A 16582-nucleotide genomic window follows, 5' to 3' on the forward strand; every position below is an offset into this window, starting at 1 on the left:
ATCCAGCTGCAATTAAAGCTCCCAATGCCTCTATTAATAGCTGCACAGCCTCGGAGCTGCAGCGGTGTGTGGCGACCTGCCAGGAGCAGGCAGCTGCCAGTGCTCAGCCCGGCAGGACTTGTTGGAAAGCCTCAGGATAAAACTGCCTCTGATGCTCCTGTTACAGCCCTAGAGCTGTGGGGCTTGGGGTTTCACAGGGATGCCCAGAGCACAAGGTGTGGGTGTCCTTAGGCTGTTTGCAGTGTGGTGTGGCTGAGTGGGAAAGGAACTGACCCAGGGAATGGCTGGAGCTGGGCCAGGGCAGGGTCAGGTTGGATATCAGGGAAAGGTTCTTCCCCCAGAGGCTGCTGGGCACTGCCCAGGCTCCCCAGGGAATGGGCACGGCCCCGAGGCTGCCAGAGCTCCAGGAGCGCTTGGACAGCGCTGCCAGGGATGCCCAGGGTGGGGTTGTTGGGGTGTCTGTGCAGGGCCAGGGTTGGACTGGATAATCCCTGTGGGTCCCTTCCCACTCAGGATATTCCACGTGTGACACTGCAGTCTGACTTTTACCTTGTGTGTGTTCACACATGCACAGCACCTGAATGTCAGCAAGGCACAGCCTGGGTGCTGCTCTCAAACCTTTCCCAAGAGCAGCATCCCGTAGGTACCGTTTTCTCCTTTGTGTGGCAGAACCCAGGAAGGGCACCAAAACTCCCAAGTCCCCATGTTCCATCCGCCCAGACTCCTACCGGCATTTCACTCCTCGCTTCAAGGCATCAGTGCTCCCCCAGGTGAGAGTTGTGCTGGGTTACCAGGTGGAGAGGAGGCATTTTGGGGCTGGGGTAGGTGGATTTTCCAAATGGTTTCCATTTTGTTCTCTGTTGGAAAGCAATTTGGGAAATATACCCCTGGGCTGATGTTCAGTGAGAAATCCTAACGTTAATTCCCTGTTCTCCCCTACATGTAACTCTTCCCAGACTAGTAAAAAGTGAGTTGTGCTCAACTCTTTTTGTGTTGCCCAAATCTGCATACATTTTTATTCAAAAGGAGTGGAAATGGCATGTGCTATTGAGAGTGAAAGACGAGTGAGCAATGGAGTGATTCATTGTGCTCCCATATTTGCGAGCAGCTGCGTTGGCAGAGCAGGCTGGGGAAGGCAAATCCATGGAGCGTAGTGAGGAGAGACACGGCACAGCTCCTGCTCTGTTAACAAACACAGCAGGAATAAAACAGAAACTTCACTTGGCCTTTCCCTAAGCTCTGCTGCTAGTGCTGGGAGAACAGCTACATCCAGATTTCACCCCCAATCCTCTGCTCTGTCCCTCCACCTGGCAGCATTTTCCCCCCAGTTCTCTTCTTACTGAAATATCTGCATCCCAAGTCAGCCAAGCCCATGGGAACTCTTTCCCAGCGGGATTAGCAGCTGCTCCTTAGCTGGGCACTTGCTGCCAGCCTGTTTTGTGCCCCATCTGAAAGCATCTGTGCCTGGCTATGCTGGGGCAGCGTCTCTTTTGTTATGGAATATTGTTAGTCCCTTCCGTTATGGAATTGTGTGAGTATTGGCATGGATCTGTGTGGGATGTGTGTTTGAGGACACTCACTTTTTCCTCTGTGGGTGTTGATGCACCTGACCAGACCATTCTTCCAGAGCTTATTTTAAGCCAGCATCTGTTTCTCTTGCAGAGTTTCTCATCTCCTCCAGCAGGCAGTGAGGCCCTGAAGCTGAAAGCAGTGATTGGCTACAACGGGAATGGCAGAGGGAATATGGTGTGGAACCCAGATACAGGTACACTGGGAATGCTCTGGAGTGGTGGGATGTGCTGCCAGAGAAGCTGTGGCTGCCCCTGGATCCCTGGAAGTGTCCAAGGCCGGGTTGGATGAGGCTTGGAACACCCTGGGACAGTGGAAGATGTCCCTGCCCATGGCAGGGGGTGGGATGAGATGAGCTTTAAGGTCCCTTCAACCCAACCCGTGTGTGATTCTATTCTGTGATTCTAGGGGTGTGTACTGAGTGAAGTTATGATCTTGGGTTGGGATCTTTGCGTGAACACAGGGGTTCTTTGTGTTGGTGAAATCCAGTAGCTCTTTGCTGTTGGCAATCTTTAGTTGGTGGGGCAGACTTGGGCTCCAGGTGTTGAGAGGACAGAGCAGGAGGGAAGCTCACAAAGCCCATCCTGCCTCCTTTCTCCAGCTGGAATGATGCCCAGCAGCCCTGCTTTACTCAGGTTAGGGAAAGTGAGATTTCACCCCGCTCCCAACCTGCTGCTGCTGAGCTGCGTCAAAGAGTCAGCTTTTACGTATTAATGAATCATAGAACTTTCCACGTGGGCTGTGGTGGGGGCTGTATGTGCAGCCTTTCCATGAAAACATCCCCTCTCCTCCCCCTCTTCTGCCAGGCTTCTTCGCCTACTCCTGTGGCTGCGTCATCGTGGTTGAAGACCTGCACTCGGGGTCCCAGAACCACTGGCTGGGCCATGCCGAGGAGATCTCCACGCTCGCCCTCAGCCACGATGCCCAGGTAGGAGAGGCTGCTGCTGCCCCAGGCCAGGGCTTGTCCCTGTCACTTTGGAATGCCACAGCCTAAAATCCCATTTGTCTGTTCCTCCTTCTGCCTGGAGGCTATGGAAATTGTTTTGGAGTCAGCTATCTGTTGTGCTGGCTCGGTGTGCGCTGGAGAATGTCCAGAGAAGAGAGTGGAGCCAGGGAAGGGGCTGGAGCACAAGTCTAATGAGGAGCTGGGAAAGGGGCTCAGCCTGGAGCAAAGGAGGCTCAGGGGGGACCTTGTGGCTCTGCACAACTCCCTGACAGGAGGGGGCAGCCGGGGGGGGTCGGGCTCTGCTGCCAGGGAACAGGGACAGGAGGAGAGGGAACGGCCTCAGGCTGGGCCAGGGGAGGCTCAGGTTGGACATCAGGAAGAATTTCTCCATGGGAAGGGTGGTCAGGCTTTGGAAGGGGCTGTCCAGGAGTGGTGAAGTCCCTATCCCTGAAGGTGTCCGAGGAGGGACTGGATGTGGCACTCAGTGCTCTGGGCTGGGTGACAAGGTGGGGGTCAGTCACAGGTTGGACTGGATGATCTTGGAGATCTTTTCCAGCCTCCACGAGTCTGTGATTCTGTAAAGGCCACTCTCCTCCTCTGGGTGATGCTGCCTTTCCCTCCTGCCATCGGCTGAATGGTTGTTTCTCACAGCATTCTCCATTTGCCAACCACATCGCTTTAATGTGGGACTGAAAAACCCATTAAGACTAATGAGTGTTCTCTAATTACTTACACATTGTTCTGTTAGGTTCTTGCCTCTGCCTCAGGGAAGAAGGATGGAGACTCCCACTGTCAGATCTGCATCTGGAGCACCCAGGACGGGGCCTGCACAGCAGAGCTCTTCCACCATGAGACACAAGTCCAAGCAATGGCCTTCTCCTGGGATGACAGATTCCTTGTCACCATAGGTGAGCATGCCTGTACCAGCAGCTGTGGGTGCAGGGGTGCACCCCAGAGCAGACAGCTGATGGCAGGAGGGTGCTGTGAGCACCAAACACCTGCCAGATGTGCAGCAGGCTCGTGGGTAAGAAGCTGTTCCATGGTATCCTTGGGACAGCAGGGAATGCAGCAGTTACAGCTTTCTCCTCCTGACTCACTGGTGTTTCTTAAACCCCCTGGAAATGGTTTATGGTTACTATACAAAGGGAAAAGCCTTCTTCTGGACTTGTTATTGCTGCCTAGATGGACTTGGACAGAAGTAGCCAGGCTCCCAACTGTGAGCCTCCTGCCAGGCAGCCATGCCAGCACAGGATGGATGCTCAAGCTGTCTGTTTTGTCCAGGCAGGGGACATTTAAAGGACAATATGCAATTAGGAAGCTCTTGTTTTGCATGAGAGGGGACCTGTGGGGCAGGCAATACGCTCGCTCCGGGCTGGTGAGGCTGCCTGTGGGAAGGAAAGCAGGCTTTGCTGGAGAGAAAGGCAGCAGTGTGCTCTTCAGGGAGCAGTGTGGGAGAGGAGCTCTCCTCCTCCAGCTCCGGTCTGGGCTGCAGGCGAGGGAAAAGCTGAAAGTCTCCACAGAGCTTGTGGAGCCTGGGAAAGGCAGCAGGAGAGCACTGTCCTCCTGAGCTCTCTGGAAGCTTGGGAATCACCGGGAGCTTGTGCCATCACTGAGGCCAATGCCTTCTGCTCCCACCCAGCTGTGGTGGCTTCCATTGAGGTCAGCTGCCACCTCAGCTGGGACCTTGGCAAAGGTGCCATCCTGTTCTTTGTTAAGACAGCGTCAGCCCTGAGTGCCCAGTGCCACTGGAAGGTTTGTGTGGGGCATTCCCCAAGGTGTGCAGCAACTCCTGAGGATGGAGAAACAGCAGGAAAACTGCTCTGCCTGTTGCAATCCCAGCCCTGGCTGCTCCAAATGACTCTGCTGCCAGGACAGGTTTGCTACAACCTCCAGTGTGAAGTACTGGGCCAGTTCTGTCTGTCCTTAACTTGGACAAGCATCTGTCGTGTCATGCAGCTTGTGCTGAGCACCAAAGGAGTTGTGCCCATGCCTGGAATGGTGTTTGGGACAGTCATCTCCCAAAAGCTGGATGAGGGAGTGACACAGCTGGTGTGTGTGTGCTGTGTGGATGCTTGTGAGCATCCTGAGGCAGCAGAATTCTTCCTCCTGTCTTTCCCATTCTCCCTAGGGGACTACAGTGACCAGACCATGGCTCTGTGGAGCACCCACACCTATGAGCTCATGCTGTCCGCTCGTGTCTTGGAGCCTCTCCACGACGTGGCTTTTAGCCCAGTCTCTCACCAAGACCTGGCCTGTGTGGGGAGGGGAGCTGTGATGTTCTGGCTGTTGGAGCAGCAGGGAGCTGCTGTCAGACTCAAGGTAAACCTTCTTTTTACATTTCGAGATTTATTTTCAGCATCTCTGACTTACTTTCCAAGCTCCTGGTGAGGGCTCTGTGAGAGCTGATTATTTCTCTCAGTGAGGTGATGTTGACTGTGCACAAGCAGCTTTTGGTTGTATTTGAGGCATTAACTGCAGGAATTGAGGGGAGGAGGATGGTTTTTTTCTCCTGATGCATCTAAGCACGTTCATTCCCTTTGGCATTCCTGGTTTTTGTGCTTTGGCAGGTTCATCGAGCCCCTGCCCCGGACGTGCTGGGGCTGGTGGAGTTGACGTCTCTCTGTTACGGTGCTGACGCTCTCCTTTACAGTGGGACCAACTCAGGCCAGATCTGTGTGTGGGACACAGAGACCAATTCCTGCTTCATGACGTGGGAGGCTGATGAGGGCGAGATCGGTGGGTGCAGCATCACGGCTGTAATGGGGAACCAGTTGGGAAAGAAGCCATGAGCTTGCAGACTTCCCATTTCAGCTGTGCTTGGAAAACCAGTTTGCTGTGTGGGATGCAAGATCTGTGGGGTGCCAATGGATCTGTGACCTGGTTTTCCTCAGGGTCCTGCATTTCCTGGGGGGTTCATTGAATCATAGAATCATTAAGGTTGGAAAAGGTCTCTAAGATTATCAGGACCACCATTAAACCATGTTGCTGAGCACCACATCCACAAGCTTCTTGAATCTTTCAGAGATGGTGACTCCACCACTGCTCTGGACAGCCTGTGCCAAAGCACCTCCAGACCTCTAGTCTGTCAAACAGTGTTGGGCTGTAGAACCCTCCCACTTTCCTGCCCAAATGGCTGCCAGGAGCACCCTTGGAATGATGGCTGGGAGAAATGGACACTGACAGGTGCCCTTCATCCCCAGGTGTGCTGGTATGTCGACACAAGCGGCTAGTGAGCGGCAGCAACACCAAGCGCATCCGCCTGTGGTCCGTGGCCACCGTGCAGGAGCTGAGGCTGAAAGGGCCCGATACCAGGTAGGAGCTCGTGGCCCCTCACCTGGCAGCCCCCAGGACCTGTCTGAGAGGTGGTTTTCACAGACAGACACCACGTGCAACCACGCTGCTCCTGCTGCTCCTCATCCTTAGCTTTTCCTCTCCATCCAGTGACTGCTGATTCTTTCTGTCTGGATCTTTTGACTGAATTTTTGCCACAGGTAGCTGAATCCTCTTAATAGTGGAAGTGGGTGTTGATCGTGCCTGAAGTTTGTGTCAGGGGTTTGTAGGAATTCCTATAGGAGATTTAGGGAAAATACATTGCCTTTGTTTCTTCTCTCATGCTATTGCATCCCCTATTTTCTTTCTTTCTTGTAAAAAGATGGCTGAAGTGCAAATCACAGAATCATGGAGTGGTTTGGGTGGGAAGGAAACTTCGAGCCCATCCCATTCCAACCCTCCCTGCCATGGGCAGGGACACCTTCCACTGTCCCGGGCTGCTCCAAGCCCCGTCCAGCCTGACCTTGGACACTGCCAGGGATCCAGGGGCAGCCACAGCTGCTCTGGGCACCCTGTGCCAGGGCCTACCCACCCTCCCAGGGAACAATTCCTTCCCAATATCCCATCCAGCCCTGTCCTCTGGCAGTGGGAAGCCATTCCCTGTGTCCTGTCTCTCCATCCCTTGTCCCCAGTCCCTCTCCAGCTCTCCTGGAGCCCCTTTAGGCCCTGCAAGGGGCTCTGAGGTCTCCCAGGATCAACACTCCCAGCTCTCCCAGTCACTGTTCCATGGACAGGAGCCCCTCATTGAACTGGGTTCACTAGAAAGTTGGATTTAAAGCAGGCAGAGTGGCTGTTCCAATGTCTGAGCCAGTCCTTCTCCCACCCTGCCTTCCTCCAGGTCTGGCTCGGTCCTGCTGGAGCACGAGATCACCCTGGATGGGACGATTGTGAGCGCAGCCTTTGACGACTCCCTGGAGATGGGCATTGTGGGCACCACGGCAGGGACCCTGTGGTACATCAACTGGGTGGAGAGCACCAGCATCCGGCTCATCAGCGGCCACAAGAACAAGGTCAGAAGGGCTGGGCCCGCTTGGAATGTTGCTGTTGCTTCAGGGTATCATTCTGCTACAGAAAAAAAGGTTCACATGGTAGGAGAGAAGGTGTTTTACAGCAACTCGCAGTGCGCCTTGCCTGGTCCTACCTTTGGGGTTAGGTTTACTGTGCACAGTGCCTGGTCCTGCTGTTGGGATTGGGTTTATTGTTTCCCATGATTGGTAAGGTTGGAAAAGACCTTTAAGATCATCAAGTCCAAGTGCCAACCCAGCACCACCACCACCACGTTCACCATTAAACCATGTCCCCAAGTGCCACATCCACACATTTTTTTGATCACTCTTGGGTATGCTGATTCCACTGCTGCCCTGGGCAGCCTGTGCCAGTGCTTTACAACCTTTTCTGTGAAGAAATTCTTCCTAATATTCAATCTAAATCTTCCCTGGTGCAACTTGAGGCTATTTTGTCTCATCTTGTTAGCCCAAAACAAAAGCACTGCACCTTCCTTTATGCTCCATCTCATCTGGAGTCTCCCATGAGCAGAATCCTGGGAGATGAAGGGGCAGGGGAGCTGGTGTGCTCTGGGCTGTGGCACCCACAGAGCCCTGGTTTTCTGCCTTTTCCCTGGAGCAGGTGACCGAGGTGTGCTTTAGTCCCGACGAGAGTCACTGTGCCACATGCGGGGAGGACGGCAGCGTGAGGATCTGGGCTCTGGGCAGCACGGAGCTGGTGGTGCAGTTCCAGGTGCTCAACCAGGTAAGTGTTTGTGGCACGTCAATCCCTTCCTCTTGGCACAGGCAAGTGTCCCCTGTGTCACCAGCTCTCTGCCAATTTCCTTGCAGAGCTGCCAATGCCTGGCCTGGAAGCCTCGTCCCGTTGGGCTGTGGCCTTGTGCCGTCGAGAGCCAGCACGTGGTGGCAGGGTACAGCGATGGCACTGTCCGTGTGTTCAGCGTTTCCAGGACAGAGATGGAGCTGAAAATGCACCCCCACACTGCTGCACTGACAGCAATCGCCTACTCCACCGATGGTGAGGCTGCCTGAGGTGGCACTGGGGACAGGTGGCCTCGGGGAATGTGGCTTGGTGCTGCCTGAGTTTACCCTGACCTCCAGCTGCTCTGTGTCCTGGCCACCTGCCCAAAACCCCGGGGCCAGGGAGAGCAACAGAACTTGTCTCAGTGATCTCTGGTGCCTCTGCCAGCTGAGCATGTGGTGGGTGGGACACGGGAGTGCATTGGCTCTGGGATAGCCAAGGGCTTTGGGTACAACAAACACCTTTGGTTTATGATCTGCTGTGGCTCTTCTTCAGTGTGGAGCTTTAATGGGTGTCTCTGAGACATCTCATCATACCCAGCCCTTGACTGGGATGTTGCCAGCCTTTCATATTGTTTCAGGACACTGGTATCCCATAATCTTGGACCTTTCTCCTCCAGCCTTTTTCTCCTCCTACAAGAAGTGTCCCATTCTTTTCTCTCCCCTGCCAACAGGGGAAATGATCTTATCAGGGGGCAAGGATGGCATAGTGGCTGTCAGCAGCCCTCGCACTGGAATGACCATCCATGTCCTGGCTGACCACAAGGGCTCCCCCATCACCGTTCTCCAGTGCACCAGGAAGCAGGTGAGACCTCAGGAGCAGCACAGTCCCCATGTGTCACTGCACAGCTCTGGCAGGCAGCATGATCAGCAAGTGTGCTTTGGTGTCCCTTGCTTTGCCTCTTTGGAAATCTTCCTCCTCCCCTCCAGCAACTTCTGATCAGTTTTTCCAGGGATATATTCAGTGGAATAAAGCTCCATGTGTTGCAGGTGCAGCCCGAGTGAGGCTGTGCCTGCAGGGGGACCTTTGGTGGCAGTTGTTGACACCCTGTTGTACACAGGTGGCACATGAACTGGTGCCACAGGCTCTTGGAGAGCAGCACCCCTCGGGAGCAACCCAGGCTGTGAGCTTACAGCCCCTGTGCCCCCCAGAAAGGCTCTTTGCAAGCCTGTACCATTCCTCTGTGGAGCTGGGAAGACTTGGCTGTGCCGCAGTGGGAGGGTTTCAGCACCTCCTTTGTCCTCCTCTTTGTGGAGAGGTTTTTTCCTTTGCACAGCAGAAATGAGAATTATTTTTCCTAAGATCTCAGGCTTTAAGATCATCCACACTGCAAGGATGTGTTTCCTGGTAATTTAAGACTGAGGAAATCCTTCTTGATTCTAGGTGGAGGACGTTTTTAGGGGGCACATGGTATTGGAAACAACTCCCCCAGGAGATGTGCAGATCCAGAGGGGTTCCCAGGGAAGGGAACTGTGTCATTCAGAGCAGGGTTTGGGTTGGAAGTGACCTTAAAAATCATCAATTTCCAGCCCCCTGCAATGGGCAGGGACACCTCCCACTATCCTAGGTTGCTCCAAGCCCCATCCAGCCTGGCTTTGGACACTTCCAGGGATCCAGGGGCAGCCACAAACAGAGGTTAATCGTGGCTTTGATCCCCTAAGCACAAGCCCCATGTTCCCATGAGCTCCTGTCCCACTCTTCACTGTCCCCTTCCTTCAAAGCCTCTGTGCCCCCAGAGTGACAGGGTCGTGTTTGTGCCCCACAGTACCACGACTTCGGGGTGGAAGGAGGGGAGCTCTGGCTGGCCACCAGCTCCGACCGCCGGGTCAGCGTCTGGGGCTCCGACTGGCTCCAGGACAAGTGTGAGCTCCTCGACTGGCTCAGCTTCCCAGCTCCTGCTGGCCCCGAGGTGAGCGTGGCACCTGACAGGCCCTGCCTGCTCCTGGTATGAGGCTGGACACGAGCAGAGATGGAGGAGGGAGGCACAGGGCTCGGAGAGAGTGAGGGTGTGCTTAGGAAAGGCATCTCTGCTAGTCCTGTTCACAGAGTACCTTGTCAATGCACCTTCTTGGGTGTGCAAAGAGACTGTAGCAGTGCCAGACTGCCCTGGAGCACTGACTTTTAAGCATGAGGAGCCCTAAACTGCACCTGCAAAGAGCTGACAGCCCTGTGCCAGCAAAGCAGAGCCCAGGAAGCAGTGAGCACGGTGTGCAGGAGGGGAGAGCTAATTATGAGCGTGCTGCTAATTCTGACACTCCCGAGGAGCGTGAATATTCCGAGCCAGGAGAGTGGTAGAGGCTTCCCAGAGCCAAGTACTCAGCCCTGTGTGTCCCTGCTGCTTGGCAGAAGCCTCTGGCTCCAGCCCAGGGGTAAGGTTTGGGCAGCAGAACACCTGCTAGAAAAGCAGGAGGATCTGTGTTGGAGAGGATGGAGATGGTCCCTGGTCCTGGTGACATTGGCAGGCAGAAGGGAGCTGGGTGTTTTTGGGGGGCAAGAGGCAGTGCCTCAGCCTGCCTCCATACAGCAGCTGGGTTCTGTCAATATTTCTTCTGTTTATTTCCAAAAAGATGGATTTCTTCTGGAAAGAAATTCACCACAGCTCTCCCTACAGCGTGAAGGTTTGATCTTGCACGCACTACTCAAGATCTGCCTTCTGGGCCCTGTTTTCTTGTGCTAAACTGATCCATAACCAATTCCCAGCTTCAAGCCCATGCAGCAATAGTATCTCAGTGGGAATTCAACCCGTTAGACCCACATGTGACCTGCTCCTACAACACTAAACCATTTGCTTCAGGTTTCCATGGCAGGATGTGGTTGTTCCTTGCTTTCCCTGAGCCTGTCTGAGATGGGAATGCAAGAGGGAGGAAGCAGCCTCCACCATACTAATGTCACACTAGTCAAACACTCACAGCCCTGGTATCTCCCTCTGCTCTCCTTTTAGCTCTCATTGGTTGAAATAAGAGAATCCAGCCTCAGTTTTGTTGCCTTTGGTTTCCCCCACCAGGGTCTCGACAGCCTCCCACCCAGCCTGGCTGCGTTCTGCCCCTGGGAACACGGTGTCCTGGTCTACGTTGGCTTTGGGATGCAGGAGGAAGCTTTGTTCTACAGCCTCAGGAAGAAACAGGTACCTGTCCCCTGCCACAGGCAGTGGGGGCTGGCAGTGCTGCCCTGTGTGTTACCCTCAGTCACGGCGGTGGGGTGGGCTCAAGCAGCTGCTCAGGGAACAGATTTTCATCTTGGAAACTCTGGAGTCTGGCCCAGGTGAGCAGCAGAGCCCTGCCCCTGCCTCAGGCTGCATCCAGGCAGGCAGCCAGTCCCTGATCCCACTGGAGGGGAAGGCGGCTGCTTCCAGGAGCATTAACACTCTCCCCATCGTCTCCTGGATGCCTGGGGCAGCTCTCTGAGCTGAGCACCCTCAGCCTCCCCATTACCTTCCTTAGGGCTGCGGCTGCCCAGCTCTGGGCGCTGCCTTCCCCCTCTGAGCTGTCGGTGTTTCTCTTGCTGGGCTGCAGGTGCTCAGGAAGATCTCGCTGCCAGCCTTTGCCACGTCCCTCAGCCTGTCCCCAGCCGCACCTTTCATGGCCATCGGCTTCGGTGGTGAGTGCTGGGGGGTGCCTGGGCCCCTCCTTCTGCCAGAGGGGAAACAAATGTCCTTATTCCTCGAAACAAAAGACATGTCCTTAAACCTGGGAGCTACAGTCCAGGGCAAGGAGAAACCTCCAGGAGACTGCTGGGTCAGAAATGAGATGTGTGAGCTCAATCCTGCTTGTCCATGGGCAGGGTTTGTCACTGGAATGAATTCCCGGGGTTCTGGGCTGTCTCCATCTCTGTGGCTGTGTGAGCTGCAGCCTCTGAGGCAGCACGGACCTTCCCACAGCGTGGGGACAGGCAGGACCCTGCTCGGGCAAGGGCACCTCACTCCTGCAGCAGTGTGGATCTGCCTGTCCTGTGTCACTCAGCTCAGTGACACAACTTGCAGCTCAGCAGTGGGGAGAGAGCCTGGGGAGCGACTGGGAATGGTGCTTCTGGCAGGGAAAAGACATGGAGAGAGTCTGAGGGTGACTGGGAATGGTGTTTCTGGAAGAAGAACTAGAACAAAGACATGAAAAGGGGGCAGGGGGTGACCAGGAGCGGTGCTTCTGGCAGGGACTAGAGATGGAAGAGGGCTGTGAGTGACAGGGACGGGTGGTTGTGTTAGGGACAAGCCCCGAGGAGCGGGTCTGGAGGGTGATGGAGGTTCAGTCAGAGCCTCCCGGCCCGGCCCTGAGCCGCTCCTCTCCGCAGACCGGCTGCTGCGGCTGCAGCCCTGCCCGGCCGGGGACCCGCAGGACTACGCCGGCCATGACGACACCGTGCACCTCTGTCGCTTCGCGCCCTCCGGCCGCGGCCTCCTCACGGCCTCCCACAGCGCCGTCCTCGTGTGGGAGCTCACGGGCGCCTGAGCCCGGCGGGCCCCGGACCAGCGACGCTTCTCTAGCGGGGCCCGCTCCGGGAGAGGCCGCGGCTCCGGCCGCGCCCAGGCCCAAACCACCGCCCCCACGGCTGCAGGGGTTGGCGGCGGCGGCGGCTGGCCCGCCTGCGGCCCCGCCCGGCCCTGGAATGTGTTTCACGGCCCCGTTCGCCGTTTGTTGTCGTTAAACGTTTTGTTTTCGTTAATAAACCATCGAAAGACGAGCCCTGGAGGTCTGGGTGTGCTTGCCCCGCTAGGGGGCGCCGCGCTGCCCTGCGCCGCTCTGCGCCGCCGCTCGGTGGTGCGGCCGGAAGTGGGGGGGGACGGGGGGGCCGGGGAGGCGGCGGCGCCGCCGCCATGAAACGGGACGTGCGGATCCTCCTGCTCGGGGAGGGTGAGGGGGCACGGGGCCGGGGGAGCATCCTCCAGCCCGGGAAGGGGCAGGGGGCACGGGGGGCCCCGGGGGAGAGGGTTCTCCTGCAAGAGCGCGGCGAGGGCGGACGGGGGCCCAGGTGGGACCCCCGTCACTGGCAGGACCAGGGGAGCCACCAGGCCCGCCCGTGGCCCCGAGCCCCGTGGGTGTCATTGTCACCAGCCCCGGCTCCGGTCGTGACTCCCGCCTGCCGCTGTCCCCCTCAAGCTCTGCCGTGCCCGTGCCATTGTCAACGTCCTCCCTTTATTTCCTAGCCCAGGTGGGGAAGACGTCCCTGATCATGGCTCTGGTGGGAGAGGAGTTTCCTGAAGAGGTGAGTGGGGAGGGGGCGCGCACACCCCGACCGCGGGCCCCCTCGCTGGGTGGGACAGCTCTGTCCCCAGTGTCCCCGGCTGGAGATGGGGGTGTCTGGGAGGTGCTCACAGCTCCTGGGGCTGTGACAGCCGCACAGCTGGTTCAGGTGAGGTCAGTGAGGACCACACGGAGCTCCAGCTGAGGTGGTGTTTTCCTCAGTTTGTGCTCTGGTCCCGACTTGGGAGCTGATCCTGACTTGCGGTTCTCTCTGCCCTGAGGAGGGTGTTGGTACCTCCCAGGGCCCCACTTGCTGCTGCTGGGGGTCTCTGTCACCGGCACAGCAGGGCTGGCACCACCACAGAGCCCTTGGAAGGGGTTGGGCCACATTCCCTGATGGGTTTGGTGCTCCGAGCCAGGCCAGCTGTGAGCAGCAGCCTCCAGCCTACCTGTGCCCCTTGACAGCCTGCTGTCCCAGCGGTTTGGATAGGGAAATGAGATCAGTCTGTCCAGGCACATTTTCCCTGTGCCATCAGATGTTTCTCCCACTGACCATGGTGTGCTGGGCAGCATCAGCTCAGGGGTTCAGGGAGACCAGCCCTGCATCCCTTCCCTGCTTCCAGCCCAGACAATCAGCTCGGTGCTGCTCCCAGAGGAGCCCAGGGAACCAGGGAGTGCCCAGGGCTTATCTCCAGCGGGATCAGGAGCTTTGGTTGAGGGAGGCAGGTGGAAGTTTCACCTCGGGGACACTGCCTATGCGAGGGCTGGAGTGCAGGGTGTGCTGCAGCCTGGTGTGCCAAGAGTGATCCGTGATCCACAGCTCATCCCGCCCTGGCAGTGGCCACGTTGGGATCTGAAGTCCCTTGTCACCTGTCCTGGCTGCCTGTGGCTGGATGGGCTGTGCTGGCTTTGCAGGTGCCCCCCCGGGCAGAGGAGATCACGATCCCGGCTGATGTCACCCCTGAGAAGGTCCCCACGCACATAGTGGACTACTCAGGTAGGGCCCTGTCCTGTCTGGCTTCTCCCCTTCCCTGCCTGCCTGAGGGGATTAGGAAGGGGTGCCCCTGCCTGGGCAGGTGGTGATGCCTTCATTCCACTTCTAGAGTCGGAGCAGACGGAGGAGGAGCTGCAGGAGGAGATCGCCAAGGTGAGCAGGGCTGGCCGGGATGGGGACAGGAGGTTGCAGTCCCCGAGGGACACGTGGCTGCTCCCCTCCCCTCCCCATTAGCCACCCAGAGAGGCACAGACAGTTGGTTATCCACGGATTAATGCTCTTGGTTTGTTTAGAGGCTTGTTTAATCCTGCTCTGTCTTGTAAGCTGTTGTGTGTGGCTTGTCCAAGCCCTCCGGGGAGCCTCCAGAAGGAGAGCGGCGGGGGGCAGCTCGCTGCCCACGGGAGGCGTAGGAGGCTGCGGAGCAGATGTTGTGCTCTCAGCCTTGGGATGGTCCCCGTGGACTCAGAAGAGGGAGAAGCAGTTGCTGGGTTTGGGCAAGAGCCCTGCTCCCTGCATTAGATCCCTGTGGCTGCCTGATGAAGCAGTGGCACAGAGGAGTTAATTTGGGAGCTGGAGCCCCTGGCGAGCGCTGGGCAGGGAGGGATGAGGGAGCCCTCGGAGCAGCCGTGGAGGAATAATTAAGTTGTCTGGCTGGGGTGGACCCAGCTGCTCTTTGCCCTGGGATTAGCCTTGACTCTGCACACATGAGGACCTTTTAATTATAGATAATAAAACCATCTCTCTCACGTGAGCAAAGCTATTTAATCTCCCAACCCTGGTGGCTAACGGCCGAGGAGGTGGGCACGGGGGTCCTGCTCCCTCCACCCAGACAGCAGGCGTACACAGAGGCTTTAAATGGCTCCAGGAAATCCTGCCTAAACCCTTGTGTGTCCTCGGGATTAGCATTAAACTCTCTCCTGAAAGGACCAGTGATCCCTCCTGTCTGCTTCCTATAAAGCCTCAGTGCCAGCCCTGTCTGCACGGGGTCAGGAGGGGAGGAGGGCCGGGACATGGGTGGTGTGGGGGGGATCTGGGCTGGTGGGCATGGGAGCAGCAGCTCCTGAGGCAGAGGAGCTGCTCCCGGCAGCTTGTGGGCTCGTGCTGAGGGTGGCCCAGTCGAGGGCTGTGTACGTGTCTGCGCTCACGTGCGCTCGGCCGCTGCCTTTCCCTGGCTGCTCAGCCGGCATTCCCTGCTGCCCCGGCATTCCCTGCTGCCATTCCCGGCTGCCACAAGTGTGGCAGGGACCCCCTTCACCACCTCCTCGTGCTTCTCTTGCAGGCCAACGTGGTCTGCGTGGTGTACGATGTCACCAAGGAGGCCACGATTGACAAGGTAATGGGTCCCCACCGTGGCCCCGCTCCGGCAGCAGGGCCACAGAGGGTTCCCAGTGCTGGGCTTTCTGTGCTGCCCTGTGGTGCAGGCACGTGCTGCTGGCCCCCAGCCCTGTGAGGGATTTTGGGTCTGAGAGCCCTGCAAGCAGAGGCTGAGCCGTGCCCAAGCTTGCTCCCTCACAACAGGACAACAGGCTTGTTGCATCCTGGTGCTGGCATCCAGCGCCCCTGGGCCTGCTCTGCCTGCTGGTGTGAGGGAATGGCAGGGAGCAGATGGCTGCAGGGCCCTGTTCCTGCCTGCCTGGGGGCTGCCTGTCCCTCCCCAGGCTGTGCTGACAGCCCTTTCCCTCTGCTCACCTTCCAGATTCGCACAAAGTGGATCCCCATGGTGAACGGGGGACTTGAAAAGGGATCCAGGTACCATGTGGGATTCTGGGGGCTGGGGGGTGCCCACCACCCTCACCTCCTTCTGAGGGTACTGAGAGCAAACCAGCTTTGTGTGTTGATCCAGGCTGGGTTGGACAGGACTTGGAGCCCTGGTGTGATGGAGGTGTCCCTGCCCATGGCAGGGGGTGGGACAAGATGAACTTTAAGGTTCCTCCCAACCCACACCATTCCAGGATAGTGGTTTGTGGCCAGATCACCTAGAGCAGAAGGACATGGGGACTTTTCTCTGCCAGAGATCCAGCTGAGGCAGGGGGTCACTGAGGGAAGATCCTTCTCCCCCCCTTGATCTCTTCTCAGATAGGGAGGGCAGGCTGCCAGGGGAATCTGGGAGCACAGGAGCTTCAGGCTGTATGTGGATCACTTGGGCAGAAGGTTGCTGTGCTGGATTAAAGGCTCCTGAACATATTGTTGCTGGGTGAAAGCATAAGCAGGATCGGGCAGTCTGCTTCTGCAGATGGATGCTCCCAGCTGTGGGAAGCAGGAAAGCTGCTCTGGACCTTGCAGAGGACGGTTGGGGCCTCCCTGGCCTGCCCATGGGAGCACCAAAGGCTGGGACAGTGCTGGGACCAAGAGAGGGGTGACCTCACTTGAGCTCTGTGTCTTTCCTAGAATCCCCATTATTTTAGTGGGAAACAAGTCTGACCTGCAGGTGGGCAGCTCCATGGAGGTCATCCTGCCCATCATGAACCAGTTCTCGGAGATTGAGACCTGCGTGGAGGTGAGGGAGCTGGAGGGGGCGTGCAGAGCCTCCCTGAGGGGTTGGAATACTGGTCTGGAGGGAGTCAGGGAGCCTCTGTGCTCATGGAGAGCTGCCCTGATGATGTTGCTCTGCACAAGTCCCTGTGCCCAGGGCTTGAGGGCCTGTGCTTCGGGCTTTCTGTCCTGTGCCCCTTGCAGGGAACAGCTTTCTGTGTCTGACCTCTGTGGCTCTCTAGCTGGAACTGCTGTTGGAGCTCCACACACGCCCTGTTGGCTCTGGGGCTG

The 16582-nt window shown here is 57.3% G+C and overlaps 1 protein-coding gene across 4 annotated transcripts in view; it reads left to right on the forward strand.

Annotated features, from left to right (window-relative positions):
• LOC125334107 (mitochondrial Rho GTPase 2) overlaps positions 1 to 16582 on the forward strand; it is a 44887-nt gene that overhangs the window by 19173 nt on the left and 9132 nt on the right. Inside the window, exons 27-46 of one of the 4 annotated variants that reach the window (XM_048320591.1) lie at positions 670 to 770; positions 1663 to 1765; positions 2376 to 2497; positions 3264 to 3423; positions 4644 to 4834; positions 5083 to 5251; positions 5716 to 5827; positions 6684 to 6855; positions 7472 to 7594; positions 7681 to 7867; positions 8325 to 8455; positions 9417 to 9560; positions 10656 to 10775; positions 11164 to 11248; positions 12789 to 12847; positions 13741 to 13822; positions 13929 to 13972; positions 15099 to 15152; positions 15516 to 15568; positions 16208 to 16316. In XM_048320591.1, coding sequence (XP_048176548.1) covers positions 670 to 770; positions 1663 to 1765; positions 2376 to 2497; positions 3264 to 3423; positions 4644 to 4834; positions 5083 to 5251; positions 5716 to 5827; positions 6684 to 6855; positions 7472 to 7594; positions 7681 to 7867; positions 8325 to 8455; positions 9417 to 9560; positions 10656 to 10775; positions 11164 to 11248; positions 12789 to 12847; positions 13741 to 13822; positions 13929 to 13972; positions 15099 to 15152; positions 15516 to 15568; positions 16208 to 16316 — 2321 coding nt within the window. Of the gene's footprint in view, positions 1 to 669; positions 771 to 1662; positions 1766 to 2375; positions 2498 to 3263; positions 3424 to 4643; positions 4835 to 5082; positions 5252 to 5715; positions 5828 to 6683; positions 6856 to 7471; positions 7595 to 7680; positions 7868 to 8324; positions 8456 to 9416; positions 9561 to 10655; positions 10776 to 11163; positions 11249 to 11935; positions 12326 to 12421; positions 12496 to 12788; positions 12848 to 13740; positions 13823 to 13928; positions 13973 to 15098; positions 15153 to 15515; positions 15569 to 16207; positions 16317 to 16582 lie in introns of those variants that run through there. The other 3 variants (XM_048320588.1, XM_048320589.1, XM_048320590.1) reach the window with 3 other exon arrangements.

This window comes from Corvus hawaiiensis, chromosome 16, assembly GCF_020740725.1.
Source record: "Corvus hawaiiensis isolate bCorHaw1 chromosome 16, bCorHaw1.pri.cur, whole genome shotgun sequence".
NCBI lineage: Eukaryota > Metazoa > Chordata > Aves > Passeriformes > Corvidae > Corvus > Corvus hawaiiensis.